A 16553-nucleotide genomic window follows, 5' to 3' on the forward strand; every position below is an offset into this window, starting at 1 on the left:
CTCATACAGAGCTATACATCTTCTGCCTACCATTGGAAAGGTCTTGGAAAAAATTGTAACTCAGAGAATAATTTATCACACAGAGGCAAAACGATGGTGGAATGAAAACCAATTCGGATTTCGACAGGGACGTTCTGCAGAACAAGCCCTCCTGGCTATTAAGGAGGTGATCGTCAAACAAAGGGCGAAAAAACAGGATATCGCGCTCATTTCCTTGGATATTAAAGGAGCGTTTGATGCACTGAGACATAACATCATCAGATAAAGACTCGAAGATATGCCGATACCAGAACAGCTTGCCAAAATAATGTGCCACACTCTTCAGGGAAGAAGAGTGGCACTTCAGACTACAGCGGGACTAGCGACACATAGGCTATCTAAAGGATGTCCACAGGGATCTTGCTCTGGTCCAACGCTCTGGAACGCTGTAATTGACCACCTTCTGAAGATGAGATGGCCAGGCCGGGGAAATGAAATCGTGAAAGTCCAGGCGTTCGCTGATGATATTGCCATCTTGGTCAGCAGCCCCACGGAAGGTAGAACGGAGACGCTCGCGTCAGAAGTACTCGAACAGATCAACAACTGGATGACGGAACACGGGCTTGAGGTGGCGTCAGAAAAGTCAAAATATCTGTGGATATCGTCCAAGACCTCATCAGGGCTCCAGATTGATGGGTCTCCTATCGAACGTACTGACCTTCTCAAATACTTAGGAGTTTACATAGATCCGAAACTCAAATTCCGGGAACACGTGAGGCTACAAGCTGATAAAGTTAATAAAGTTCTCCCACAGTTGTTAAACTGTGCAGGCTCAAGATGGGGCATAACCAGTGCCATGCGTCGCACCTTATATGTATCGGTGATACAGAGGATGCTGGCCTACGGTGCCCCAGTCTGGGGTTCCAAGCTCACCAAGGCAGTAAAGAAAAAACTAGACTCGGTTCAGAGGAGCTTCCTCCTCTATATCACCAAGGCATACTGCACGGCACCAACAAACGCTCTACAGGTGATAACAGGACTGGCCCCCCTCGGGCATTGGATAGAGTCTGAAGCAAAAATGGCACTGCTGACGAGACTCAATCGGCCTATCACAGTCAACAACGAGCGCATAGAGCATTCGCAAATTGAACAGAGAGATCGGATGGTCCTCACACCCAGCAGTAGAGGTAAAAGACGGACAGATCAGCTTACACCATGACAAACAGCTAACGCCGACAGTAATTTACACGGACGGCTCAAAGACTAAAGACGGAACTGCAGCAGCGTACGTCGTTACGGAAGGCAACAAAATAATCAGCAAGTGGGCACATAAGCTTAACGCAGAGGCTTCCGTGTTCCAGGCAGAGATGCTGGCTCTTCTAGAGGCAACGAGGAAGGCAGAGGAATTAAACCTTCCAGTCAAAATATACACGGACTCGCTTTCTTCGCTGCATGGAGTCACAAATCCGTTGTCCAAAACGTACGCTTCAAGAGCAGTCAGGAAGATTCTCATTAATAACCCCGGTATCGCCTTCTCCTGGGTTAAAGCCCACGAGGGGAACTGGGGTAATGAGGAAGCTGATGCTCTTGCGAAAGCAACAACAGAAAGACCAGAAGTCAATCGAAATATTCCATTTCCAAGGTCTTGGGCGAAGGCAAAGATAAAACATCATCTTCTAAGGCAGTGGCAGGTGCAGTGGGACAGCAACGATAAAACAGGGAGAAAGATCCACCAGGTACTTCCGAGGGTGAGGCTCCAAGATCAGGGGTGGTCAAGAGCAATGATCTTGTTCTTCACAGAACATGGGCCATTCCCTGCATACCTCAAGCGATTCCACCTTCGGGGTACAGACGCCTGCAGATGTGGAATGGTGGGAACACCACTGCACTATGCCACTGAATGCCCACTGACCAAGAAATTTCACTTCGGGAAGCCTACACAAGAAAACTTGGCCCTTTGGAGAGCCGAGTTGTTAAAAAGAACTGACCGAAAAGAAAAAATTGGAAGATTGATGGAGAGGATAACAACAGACGAGAGAACATTCATCCCCGACGGAAAGCCGTCTCGATCGCAAAGAGCAAGAAATTGCAGGGCACTTTCCACAGAGGAGGAGTCTTCGGACTTTGAAAACGAACAGAACACATAAAGACTCCGCGCCTTACAGGGGCAGCTGTCGCGTGGGCGGATCGGTCACATGTAAATAGATGACTGTGTGATGCATATTGTGTATATGTATATATTGTATATTTTTTCTGTCATTTAAATCCAGGGGTTTTTGCGGTTGGATCCCGGGGGTCTGGATGACGGTGCTCCGGGCTGTTGCTCGGGCTTGTGGGCTCCTCATGGTGGCTGGGTGGCTGCCCGGAGGGGGGGGCTGCTTATTGAGATGCCCTGAGGGCCGTGCATGGAGCTTGTTGGCGACTGTAGTCATGGATAGAGGGTAGGGGGTGCCGGGGGGGGTGCCTTCCGGATATTCTCCGGGTGGCGCCCTGGCCCGGCGCCCCTGATTCTCGCCCAGCGCGACTCAACCTGATTGGGTAAAAGGCTTATATCCCGAGAGGGACAGAGCCTGGGTCGTGTCTGGTTAGTAGTAGTAGTATTGTAATCTCCCGACTTATATTTTCTTTTTCTTTTCGTTTTTTTTCTTTTTCCGCAAGATGGACGTGCATTGCTATGGCGTCGATAGCCATCGCTATCAGATGAAGAGTTCCAATTTCCAGCCCAATATAATATAATAATAAGAGAAAAGGGAAAAGTGGACTTAAGCCATTTAAATGTACAAAACATGCTCTTTCGCCTCCATCAACACTCCTTAATTTTATGGCCACTTACTAAAGGTCCCCTTCAAAGTTTGCGTAATAGCCGCTCCGTATTCTTCTTTTCTCTCTCTCTCCCCTATATACTGAAGCCTATTGACCATTGTATTGCTACCTGCAGGCAATTGACTTTATTTCTGACTTTCTTGCTTCCTCTCTACTTTTCTTTTCCTTCTCTTTTTTCTTGTACAACTCCCCCTCCCCCACCCCACAGAAAGCATCTTCCTCCCATATGCTTCGAAAGATCGTAGGGGGTGAACCTTGACCAATGACGTCAATATTAATACTAATTTGTACCTATGTAATCCTCATCACCCAATGGAAGGATCTTTCTTTGAAGCCGAACTACCAATTAGAAATAGGGGGGTTGGTACCCCTCAAAACTTTACTTTTTGTAATCTTTGAAAAATTAAATTAGATTGATTAGTGCAAGCTAGAAATCAAGTTGAAAAAACGATGTAGTTAGATTTTTGTTTTTACACATTGCAACGATTAGCATCAGGAGCGGCGATCATCCGTGATGAAAGGGATGGAGGAAAGGTAGGAAAGAAATTCTTACCACATTTTAGTAAATTATAGACGTTTAGTTAAAACCTAAATTAGGAGGAATTAACAGGGGGCAGATGGCGAAATTAGGCATAAAGAGTGATTAAAAGAGAATTATTCCAACATCAAGTTAAAATTATTATAATTGAACATATAGTATTCTGTCTATGTATTATGCAGATTTTGGTATCGTGGAAATGGATTTTTTAATTGACTTTAATTTGTATAAATAACTCGTTCTTTTCATATGATCATTTGATTAAATATTAAATGCTATTGAAATTTAACTGATTCTTTCTTTTCATGAGTCATCGTTTTATTCTAAATGTATATTGGACCACTAGGAGCCTGGGTTAATCTAGATAATTACATATATATATATTCTTCCAGTGGTTCGATATAACACATGGAAGTGAGCATGAACGTAATAAGTACAGACTTTTAATTGCTCAGTTGGTCGTCTAAACCACTTTGATGATACGAAATTCTATGAAAAAAGCCTTATAGTCTTAGAGAATCAACTGCTTTAAGATCAAAAATCAATTTCACGACGAGAGTTCTGTTTATTCGTTAATATTGGAACGAAATGATCTCAAAGACGTTCCAATGCAGATGAAGCAACAATTTCCAATAATTTTATGTCCTTACAGACTAAAAAGTGAAAATTCGTTTATAATGAGAAGTACGTTACAACGAAAGTTTTTCTCGTGGTTGTGAGCGGTCGTTATAATGAACTTTTATTGTATTATGAGGAATATTAATTTGAAAAATTATAAAAATGTAATTAATCTTCCGCACAACTTGAAAATATGCACTTATTTTGAAAATTCTTCAATTACATACGTTTATTCACACATTAATGCTAAAAAGAGGTTAAAATATGCAAAAAGCAGGACTAATAACAAATTAATAAATAGTGCAAAAATAATCAAAAATAAAAATATCAATTTCCCGTCCCCCGCTGGGTGACCTATCATTAAATTAAATTGTGTAATAACCAGGAATGGCCACTGAAGCAGTGTTTTCCAAAGTGTGAAATACGACCCCTGGGGGAAGGGGACGATGCAATAGTCCAGGGGGTCGGTAGAAGCTATGGGTTTAGTATAGGATCCTATGAGTGGGATTGAGTTGGGAGTGATGAGAAAAAATTTTTTGGAAAAAGAATGGCTATGGAACAAAAGTTTGAGAAACTTTTCACTGAAGCAGCGGTTCTCAACCGGTGCTCCGTGTGCACTTCCCGGGGGCTCCGCAGCCACTCGAAGAAAATTTAATAAACAAATAAAAGAGGAGCCTACGGGGCTCCGCCATAAAAATTTTACGCCGAATAGAGGCGGCCACTGAAGTATATTTGTGTTTGAGTACAGGTATCTGTGAAGATTTTACTGCATTTAGGAAAATGTAATGAAACCTTTTCTATACGTCTCCCTATTACGTTTCTGACCTTATCCATTTGTACGACGTTTGGCTTCAGTTGCTATACGTTATCCCTGTATACAGGGCCTAATTTCTGCATGGGCAAATGGGGCCTTATAACTTTGAGCCTCCGAAATTCAAACGACAAGCATTCACTGACCAATTAACATCTTTGACTCTTATCGCAAGAGCTTCCTAATTCCTGCTTTACCCAGGGCCCTGCCTGTATACACTTCAATTAATCGATGTTTTCACTTCGATTCGAACTCCCAAGTGTTTGGAAAACAAAACTATTTTTATCAATCGAATCACATAATTTTTTAAATGGTAAAAACGCGTCACTGAAATACAGTGCATCCCGTTTTTCAAAAACCCATCGTGAAGAAACGTTGTAAGCGGAAAAACGATTTAATCTGGAAATCTCGAGGAGTATTAGTGAACACGAAAGTAAATCGTACTAATCGGAAAAACGTTCCAAGCTCAGACGTGCCAACTTTTGGAATCCAGAAATCCGGAGACTCTCCCGAGAGGGGGACGGGGACGCCCCCCCCCCCCGCGTATTCATCGTAACCCGATAAAAAAAATTTAAAAATGATTTTTTTGAGAAAAAAAATTAAGAAGTTCCATTATGTTAAGAGATTTATTACATCAACGTTATGTTCTCCGTTAAATTCTCAGTGCTAATGAGCTTTTTTGCAAGATTTTCCTACTAGTAGACAATGATAGTAAATGAACCCTAAGATAGAACGTTTTTAGAAATGAATTACTTGATTCACACTTACCTTCTTCTCCTACCCAGAACGCGCAGTCTCAACGAAGAAATATAAGCATTGATCAAAGATCTGGGGCATGCTGGAACAAAATTCATAGAGATACCAGTGAATTATGTGGGGGGGGGGGGCATAATTTTTTTCAAGATAAATTTTTTTTCAGAAGGACCCACTTTCACTCAAAAAGGACCCAGCGGCATCTCTGCTAAGTATAGGACGTTTTACATAAGGTTTAAATAACACTTTTTTTTCTGTTAAATCTTGAAATGAATACCGTAAAATTGCTTTGAGACTATAGCAGCAGTAATGTTCTCAAGCATAATTTTGAATGAAAACGACAGATTTTTATAAAAACTTTTTCTGGGAAACGTCTGTGGAAAAGCGGGGAGGGGGGGGGGGGGTAATTTTCAAAAAAGGTTCCAGTGATACGGTTTGCGCAGTTATACGACGCGTCGTATAAACGAGTTTCCATTATTTTAGCCTGAGCCCCCCTAACATTTTCATTAAGTTTACGCCTATGTGCGGGTCTTCTTTTTCTTCTGCATGTGTCAAAATCTAAAAGGCCTTTCACACGGAGCGGATGCGGGTCCGGAAGAAGTTTTAACAATTGGAATATACTGCGCCTTTCAGACGAGCCGAAAAATCTAGGAAATGTTCATGCGGGTCTGGACGTCGTCCGCATGTGTCAAAACCTAAGTGCGGGCTCCGCATCCGCACTTAGAAGTTTTGACAATAGGTTTATTCGGAGCTATTCACACGATGCGGAGCGAATTCGTCCGCATCTTTGGTTATTTTTTGAAGGTGATTTTTCACGGAATTTTTTTAATTATTTGTCATAAATACCCTTAAAAACACCATATGATGGTCCCTGCTCATTAATATAATGCACCTACATACGTCTATCCCTCCGTTTCCTTCTGAGATGGAGATATAGCAACTTTAACTGCCTTTTGTCCATATTTCACAATTTTATACAATAAAACCTGCCAACAACGACCACTGACGGGACCAAAATTATAAGCCGTTCTGTTCATTACGATTATTTAATTGACTACATACTTTAATAACTTCTAAATTTAATTTAAAAATTTTAATTTTTTTCTTTTTAAATTTTTAAAATTATTTAAAAAATATAAATATCTGAAATATTATTTTAAATATTTGTTATTTTTTTAAATTTTTAATCTGTTAATTTTTTTAAACTTTAAAAAAAATACTTTTATTAAACAACGTTATCCACGTACTGTGTTCACTCAGGGCCGGATTAAGACGTTTGAAGACCCTAGCATTTGAATATTTTTGGTGGTTCCCCCGATGCCTACAAGTTTATTTTACTCGATATTCAGTCTATAAACTGAAAAAAATGAAATTTTATACTTCAGAAGTGAGACTAATCTAAGGATGGGATTTCACTCTAAAAGGTTTATGAAAGTTATTTTATAAAACTTGAAAAATGTAACCAATAAACACATCTGTTACATTCGAGAGAACTTAACTGATCCGTCTATTGGTTGCATTTTTCAAGTTTTATAAACGAACTTTTATAGTGTAATCCCGGTCTAAGACATAATTGTGATGTGAATATTTCTAAGCACAGGCATTTTGAAAGTCTCTACCCCTCCCCTTTTTTACTACTTGCAAATTCTTTGATATCTCCTGAATTTTTTTTTCTTTTTTTTGGAACATCGAAGGTTTTGGATTTGATTTTTCGAACATTGGATGTTTTTGGAAAATTTTTCTTCCATATTTTTCCGAAAAGACGGATTTTTTGTTTCAAAGTATTTTGAAAATATTTGAAGGCATTTTCTCCCATCGACTACTTGTGAGGATCGGAATGAAGACATCTTTATTCCCATATTCTATGTGGCTCTAGATTAAACCACCAAAGAATGCCTCTAGGCTGCCTATGGGCACTGAAGCAGGGGTGCAGGAGAAAAATAATTACAAAAATAGCGAAAAAACAGTTTTTATCGACGAATTTCGAACTAAAGATGCGGGCGATTCGTCCGCAACTTCAGTGCTCGTTTGAAAGGGTATGCGGACCCGCGTCCGCTCCGTGTGAAAGGGGCCTAAATGCGGCCTCCGCATCCCTCACATACAGGTTTTGTATATTAGGTTATATGGAGTTTTTCTAGCTTGTGTGTCGGTCTCTTGCAACAAATTTTCACCTCGAAATGATGGTACGTCAAGATTTTCTAATGCAATGCACGTCATCTAAGCTTTCGGCAACGTGGGTAGATTTTTTCGCCTTGCTCGATACATAGTTTACCTTAACTATTCTCATTCTTTCACGTTGATGTGTTCGGAATGACGAAAAGCACTGATTTCTTCTTTGACGATTTTTGATGGTTTTTCAAAGAGAATTTCCTCCACTTTTTTTTGGCAACATTCCATATTATTTTCTTCTCGAGATGATTTTCTTGGTTACGAGCTAATTCCGAGTTGAAAATTATTGTACCATTTTCATCGGTGTACAGTTTTGCAGAGCACTTCTTATTTGTACATCTCCATCTCATGCCTCCATTCGTTTTGCGACTTTTATAAAACTTAAAATTTGAATAGAAAATCAATTTTTTTTCTTGTTTGCTGAAAATGAACTTCATATCCACTAAAAGTAAGACCAGTAAAAATGATATCTTATGTGGCAGTGTTTCTCAACCTTTCTGAAAACAAGGACTAGTAAAATGTCTGAAACTATTTGACAGATCACTTGTGTCCCGCATTACGGGACATTCATGTAATTTTCGATGTTCAGATTTTTTTCTATACATTTGTCCCGTTTAATCAATGACAGTTATTTGAATTTTTAATATTTACTGAAGCCGTGAATACACACACTACATTTTTATAATATAAATTATATTATGATAATTATGACATGTTATAAATATTCATCTCACATGTTTGTCATTTTTAATGTTTTGGCCGCAATTTTTTTTAAAAATTTTAATTACGATTGGTGACAGTTCCTACTTCTGGCACTGCTTTTGATGATAATCGGCTATGTCCTATATTAGAAGGATTGTTATTTAAGATCCCACTTTATCGTATTTTTCACAATGAAATTAAGTCATCAGATCCATTTGAATATTTTTTACGTGAAACGCATTTTTGTTTACTGTGATTTGTAGCAGCCCTTCATTTCCACACCCTTCAGCAATTTAAGTAGTAATTTGCAAATTGCATTTAAAATAATAAATCGCTATTTTTGGCAAAATTTAGTGACAACCCGTATTAGGACCGCAACTTTTTTCCTTGATGATGTATGGTGAACCTAGTTATGAAGGTATCATTTTATTTGAACCTATATGGATATCAGTTACAGCAGGTGAATAATTGTGTCAAGTCTGCCTGCAGACTACCTATGCCATCGTTGCAGACTAGAGGTAGTCCGCGGAGCACAGGTTGAGAAACGCTATTCTACGTTATAAGTAAAACCCTTAGAAAGACCTCGAAAAGGTCTCAGGTGTTCAGCTTTCACTTGTTCAGGTGAGGTGAGCCTCCCTCTTTGTACACTTATCAACTGTCACATATTATGATAGGAGAATGAGGAATTAACGACTCTTGCGGTCCAAATAAGGGTAATCTGATCTAACAATGATTTAGATAACGGTTCACCTGCAGTTCTTAGAAATCGGGGGTTAGCGCAATCGACATGTCGTTTGGATATTGGAGTGAGCTCAATCGACCTCTATTTCTTATCAGCAACAGTTCATTGTGAGCACAATCGACCTACCCCCATTAGTTTGACTCATTATGGTCATTCTGTGTATATGAGGGGTGATCAAACTGAGATCTGTAGTTAAAATCGGATTCCGAATTGATTTTTCCCTATGCTTTTCTGAGACTCGAATCCATAACTGTCAAACAATAGGCTGATGCGCTAACCGTTAGACTGAGTGGCGTCTACACTACTGCAAACTGGATATTCTATTGAAGACAAAATAAAGAGGAACAGGCTGAGCCGATTCTGTGTAAGCGAATGTTATTTTGGTGATAAAAAATCTTCCATCTTCAGTTGGTGAACTTAATAAATCACCCCCTTTCAGTTGGCGCCATAGACTAAAAATATTATTCTTACTCTGTGGGTGGCGCCTTCTGTGGCCGTGTAGTTCTCAGGATTCAAGATCCGGCCCTTGGAACAGGCCATTGAAAACAACCAAATGATGGTTAAAACAGGAGACGGTGAATTGAGAATCTACGCCGTCTTCACATATTAGTATTTGAAGTCATGCGGTTGCGATTGAATTTAAAATCATTGTTTTACGCTTTCGAAAAAGATTAAAAATTGATACTATAAAAAAATCATGTGATTTCTGTTAAATGAACACTCGTCCGAAAAAAATGTACAAAAAGTCATTATGACATATCTTGAACGATATGTGTGTATATATATTTTAATTAATGATTTTTTTAATATGTCATCCCACAGATAGCAGAGATGTATTCTTTTCTACCCCGTGAAGCAGTGACCCATTTCTTGATGTCATGTGCCGATTGCCAAAAAAGAATGCACCTTGGTGGTGGAGATGGCAACAGGGCAACATCTTACCCTTCCGGTATCCATGACAACGGTCCGGTTGAGGAGTTGAGTGGAGGAAGTGAGTTGAGCAGCTCCCCGGATGAAGAAGGTTGTTCGATGCACATCGACTACAGTCTACCAATCACCACCACCTACTTGAAGCATATGAAAAGCTTGGGATACTCCGAAGAAGATGCTTTCAATCCAGATAGAGAGGTGAGACGTTCGTTACACAGAACTCCATCTTAGTGCGTGTGTAATTTCGACTTTATTCTTACCTTCTTCTGTATGAAATATTCTATGTTTTCTCTGACAAAGGTAAGTTTTAACATACGAATTCAATTACTTTTTTTTATCTGACTCAAGATAATCTCGAAAACATTCAAATTTCATATCCAAGGCATTTTTTTTTTGACCGGAAGTAAATTTTCGTATTGAAAAATGTTGGTATTCAAATTTTCTATTATATTTTCATGTGTTCAAAAAGACTAATAATTGAGCTTGAATAAGTAGGAAAATGTTCAAGTTTTATACTATCATATCTGTATAAGAATATTTAATCGATGTTGGTTCATTGCATTTATTAATGCAATTGAATTTACAATTTAAATTGTACTAAAGAACTTCTTTCAGTCTCAAAACCATAAATTTTTATGATTCATATAAATTTATATCGAAAATTTATTATAAGAAAACTATTATAAAGAAAACTTTGTAGATATGTCACATAGCTTTGCAAATGATTTTCAACATTTAAAATCTTGAAGCTAATGAAATAAGCTATTATAATTCGAAAATATATGTATAGATGATTAAATATCTTTTAGAGGTCAACTTCACTGCAGATCGTAAACGTATGAGCACAACATACTATGAGATTAAATAATGTCATTGAAGAATCGATATCTAAGGATATTTTATTTTAATGTTAATTTTTTTCCTCTCGTAATTCGAAACCAATCTTTAATTGTAAACGTGTTTCGCTTGGGTGGGATAAAAAAAAAGAGATAATAAAAGTTCTTTATCGAAATATATAAAAAATAAAGGTTTATTATTAAAACTCTTTTTTTGGTTGAACGTGAGATCCTTTTTCTCTGATGATGTTTCTTAGAAAATCTTCACAATGCAAATTGTTTGTGAAGATACAGTATCTGCATTTTGTATTCAAGAGATTGACCATAATCCTAGAAATGAAGCAGTTTCTGGTATACTGTACACCCTCAAAAATTTTTATATAAAAAAATGCGTCCGTCTCATTTTTTACCTGTAAAAATTTTATTATATCGGATGTAAAGCCAATTCTAATGCTATTAAAAACTGTGACACTAATTCACAAATCTCTCTCCAAGGCTTCAACCTTCAGTTGAATAAAATTTTATGACTTTGGAAATTTCGCAGCCCATCCTACACTTACTCATCTTATATAAAATCAATTCCACTCAACAAATACACATATTCCGAAATAAACATTATTTGATAGAATTTTACTGACGAACGTGAATAAAATAAAAAACCAACCAACAGCCGACACATTCTCTCGCTTCTTTTTTTTTACTTGCTGGACATTCTTTCGTGTATTTTTTTAGTTAAATTTTTTCATTGTTTAATATATAAACAAATACCCACGTATTGAAAGGCCTCCTTATGAGGAGCGTACGTAGGGTCGAGCTTTGGCGGAGGGGGTATAAGGAATCTCTTCCTGAGAAATTTTAAGTTATCTTCAATTTCAATTTTCAAAATTAGTGACACAAAAGCAGTCAAATTTCAATGTTTGTCGTCTAGAGGCCTAAGCCTGTACAGAGCGACTAATTAAAAATAAAGACAAAAAATGATTAATAATATAAGTTAACTTATTTTTAATAAATAAGTTATAATAAAAAATAGTTTTCATATCTAAATTAAAATGATTTTGGATAAATTTTTGTAACAATTATATTGAAATGCATGTTGACATAACTGTGGCATTTGATACTAAAAAAATTGATATGCAGCAACTATACTTTTTATCTACCTTTAAAAAGCATTTGAATGAAAATGAATTCATTTAAACAGCATATAAAGTATTTTATTTCGATATTCTAATTTTTTACAGAAATACAGTATATATATGCAGGACGCATAGAGAGAAGGGCGTATGTCATTTTACTGGCGAACCGTTGATCCTAGAGGCATACTTTCAGTTAGAAAACATTTCCAAATAACGTTTAGTACCCAGATATGTGAATCATGTTGCAAGGAGTTGTAGTCATTAAAATGTAAAAATTAACCTTCATGTGCAGTCCCCGTATGCCCCAAAAACCAGTAAAGTTGTTGCCCTGTCTCTCTGGACGCAAACTAAAAAATTCCACTTTTTTAAGTGCAATATTCACTGAAGTATTCGAATTCGAAAAACTGAGGAAAATTGGGAAAAAAGAGCTTTAAACACGGGTAAACCGTTTTGCCCGCATTTAATGCTGATTTTCCCAACTTTCGTCCCTAATTTTTCTCGCGCGAATTCGAATATTTCAGTGAATATAGCACTTAGAAACGTGAAATTTTTTGTTGGCATCAGCAGCGACAGGGCAACAACTTTCTAATTGGGTTTTGGGGCACATGTGGACTGTATAAGAAGTTAATTTTTATATTTTAGTAACTATATATTACCCCTTGAAACATGAATGGTATATCCGAGTACTACCAACACCAGCTAAAGCAGAAAGCCTCACCCCGAGATTCGTAACGTCATCGACATACGTCCACGAAACCCGTCTTTCCTGTTAGATCGTTTTCCATCAGCACCACAAACGAGCAACACACACTGTAAGGCCGATATGTTATATATTTGACCCACAATGCTATTATATTTTCTCTTAATATTATAGAAAAGAGGTCGAATTAGTGAAAAATTGAGCACCCGAAAAAATAGACGAGTTTATACTTATAATTCAACATTACTTTCAAATTATTTTCAATATCAATTAGGGCCAGAGTGTTTAATAAAAATTCGACAATATTTGCAAAAATTACCCTTTAACCTCAAAACTTCCCCAAGAGCATTAATTTTTCAGAACTTCATTTCTGTTGATTTTAACCAAAAAATATCCATTGAATACCAAAAGAAAATTTTGAGACCAATTCAACTATATAATATCCTTTATTTTTCATTTAAGATAGGTACATGCAATATTCACTACATATTTTCAGTCATTTATAAAAAAAATAAATATGTAAAAGGAAATGTGTATTTTATTAAAGGGAAGAAAAAACAATGAATGAATAAACAAATGTACTTTGCTTTGTTCTTTCCATTATGGATTGGATATGGATGATTGCACGATTCTCATTCATACACAGATGCATGAATTCTATGCTAAGATGTGATTCAAGTAGTAAAAATCTATTTTGAAAATGTCACCAACTGCTTCTTTGCATAAACTTTTTTAACTATTTATAACTTTTCTTTTAAAAGTGCATTTTTATTCGAAGGTTCTTTAGAAATACGTTAGAAAAAAATCCACAGAATTCTCCCGCCCTCACATTCTAAAACTTACCTCAAAGAGATATTGTTAGTACCTGTCTATATTTCCCAAACCTGACTTGAATAAGTATTTTTGTATATATTTTCCAGTTAAAACATGGAAAATCAAATTCATCAACAAAGAATCCGAAAAAATTTCTAAAGAATCCGAAGTTGTTTACCATAACGCATTGCAAGCCTATTTCGAAAATGCACCTTCTGTACACATCATTGACAAACGTGGATTAATTTTTGGAATTATATTATGAAGCAACCTGTGATCTATGTTAAAGAAGGGCAAAACATGAACCTCACGAAATTTATAGGTGGGCGAAATTCTATTTGGAGGAAAACACCATTTTTTGATACTGCCAGATTTTCTGATATTTTTAATCAGATGCACTATCACGGAAAAAAATGGTTTACCCCTATTGAAGGGCGAGGATGGACATGGAAATTTATATGGGAGACTAGTAGACAAACCCACTATTTTTCTATTAATACAATTATCAGTTGCGATGTCTATACAACAACAAAGCCAATAGCATCCAAACGTGTATCAATTTTGAGAATTACATTATGAAGCAACAAGCCATATATGTTCAAGACAGGCAAAATATGTATCTGACCAAATTTTTATAGACATGGGGAAAAATTCTATTCAATACTCTATGATTATATACTATTCCATTGTTGATATCAATAAAATAATAATCGCTTGAATATTTTAAGTTGTTTTATGTGAAGAATTTATGTATAGTTGAAATCTTGCCTTTTGTGAAGTGTTTCCAATACATTAAAAAAGTCAGAGAAATTTGTTAATTTATATTGAAAAATAAATTGACATTTTTTTAACATAATACAGTTGAGCCCCGTTGTAACGGCACCATCCGTCCCAAAGAATTTTGGCGTTATATCGGATCATGGTTGGAATAGCGTTTTGGAGAGTCTTCATTGCATAAATTCACACGTTTACAATGAACTACTGTATCTCTGTCTTACATTAGTGTTATTCCATAAATAAAATAAAATTGAATTAATTGAATTGAATTAATTATTATTAATTGAATTAATTGAAAATTGGTTGCTTGAAAAATAGAAATTTAGTATTACAAATTATTCGACCTTCTGGAAGGACAATTAGTCCCTTGAGGGTCACAGAGTGGGTGCATATGTATGTCCATTTTTGTTCATTTTTTATGTATTTTTGTTTGTTTATTATGTATTTTTGTTTGTTTATTATGTATTTTTGTTTGTTTATTATGTATTTTTGTTTGTTTATTATGTATTTTTGTTTGTTTATTATGTATTTTTGTCTTGTCATCTGTCTTTCTTTTGTATTTTGTAACTTGTTCTGTTTTGTCCAATTAAAAAAAAAAGGTTAAGAAGAGACAATTCATAAAATTTAAAAAACTACAATATTACTTGAATATTTCTTGATATAAAACTTCAGAGGTAAGTGTAAAATATGTATCTTTTAAGTTATTTTAGTTCTAGATAAATTTAGCGATGCATTTTATAAGTACATAAACAAAGGAATACACAATGGCGGTATTGCTTTTTTTTCACAAATTTCCCGTTTCTCATGTTAAAGAGCACCTTTCAGAAAAAAAAAATGATGGGAGAAGAGATGTTGTGGAAATTTTCTTGGAAAATGATAGACTTTGTATGACACATACGTGATGTATACATCCTAACAACAGTTGGCAATATATAACGGGCTTTTCCCATTATAATCCCTATATGGAAGATCTTTTCACTGGAAATTTCCGGCGCTAAGCGGCACTACAACGGGGAGCGCTTTAACGGGTTCAACTGTACTTTCAAAATATGCAGGAACATTGAGATCACTCACATTTACAGAGCGAAATCTGTTGATAAGAATGCACCTGTAGTGACAGATTGTATTTTAAATCAAATTTCGCATCATCTGCCTAAGTGTAAAACAAGCGCAAACAGTCTACCAAAAGACTCTCATTAGATACTTTGATGCGGCGAAATGCTGTTCACCTCTCTGTATTTCAAACGTGCTATTTCATTGTTAATTATATCTAATCAAAATGTTTCACAAATGTTTATACCCACACACCTGTCGACTTGGTTGGTCCTTTTCCTCTCAAAACCTGTGGACTGTTTCGCAAGATGGCACGAGGCAAGTCCCATGAAGACTGTTGCTTGGGCAATGAATTGCTAGATTTGCTACATCGATTATAACCACCTACCAATGATGAAAGTTCCAGTCTTCGCTCTTCTCGGGTGTTCAGCAAATTCACATGATACTGTTAAGTCATGCACACCTATCGACATGAAATAAAAGCGTCATTAGATGATTTGAATTTGAATTTTTCAAAATTTGTGTGAATGTATTTAGTTGAAACTATAACATTAGAAAAGTTTATGATTTTTATTACTCTAACCCTAGCAGGTGGCCCTCCACACATCTTACCAAGGGACCCAGTTTCAGGAGGAGGGGGAACCATGAAAATATATTTTATTTAGTTATTCCACAAATTCTATCCAACTGTTTATTCGTTAATAATTTCTCTCGTTGAAGGATAACATTAAAAAAATGATTCAAATAATACAGCACCAAGATTATCAACTAACTTAATAAAGCCCTACTCCTATGTATAAGTACTGAGTTTATGAAAATTGGGATTATGAGATTAACGATGTGTTTACAATATAATATTACAGCATCAATGCATTTCATGTAATAGTAAAAAATGAACTCACCTGATTTTATATGCAGTTGTACAGATAGGCTTATAGTTCATATAACAAAGCTCGCTGGCGGCCGGATTAGCTGTTTTTTCAACTATTCATTTTTAAAAGACTTGAGCAACAATATTGTTTATTGTCTTGCCAAGAAATGGATAAAATAAACATTTAAACTAGAAATCTATCATTAAAAACCGTGCGTGCTAACGGCTGTCAATATGGCGAGGGTTATCAGGGACACTTCCGTCGGGGACAAAGCCGCTTGAAAACTCTTAATGTAGCTTTGCGT

At 36.4% G+C, this 16553-nt stretch overlaps 1 protein-coding gene across 1 annotated transcript in view; it reads left to right on the forward strand.

Moving 5' to 3' along the window:
* Positions 1–16553, forward strand: part of LOC149080371 (nucleolar protein 4) — a 632135-nt gene that overhangs the window by 177912 nt on the left and 437670 nt on the right. Inside the window, exon 3 of the mRNA XM_089239501.1 lies at positions 9958–10263. Within this exon, the coding sequence (XP_089095627.1) occupies positions 9958–10263 (306 nt within the window). The remainder of the gene's footprint in view (positions 1–9957; positions 10264–16553) is intronic.

The sequence above is a fragment of the Pholcus phalangioides genome, unplaced genomic scaffold (genome assembly GCF_987345545.1).
Source record: "Pholcus phalangioides strain wild (caught in Gottingen) unplaced genomic scaffold, Ppha-v1.0 ptg000011l_1, whole genome shotgun sequence".
Lineage (NCBI taxonomy): Eukaryota > Metazoa > Arthropoda > Arachnida > Araneae > Pholcidae > Pholcus > Pholcus phalangioides.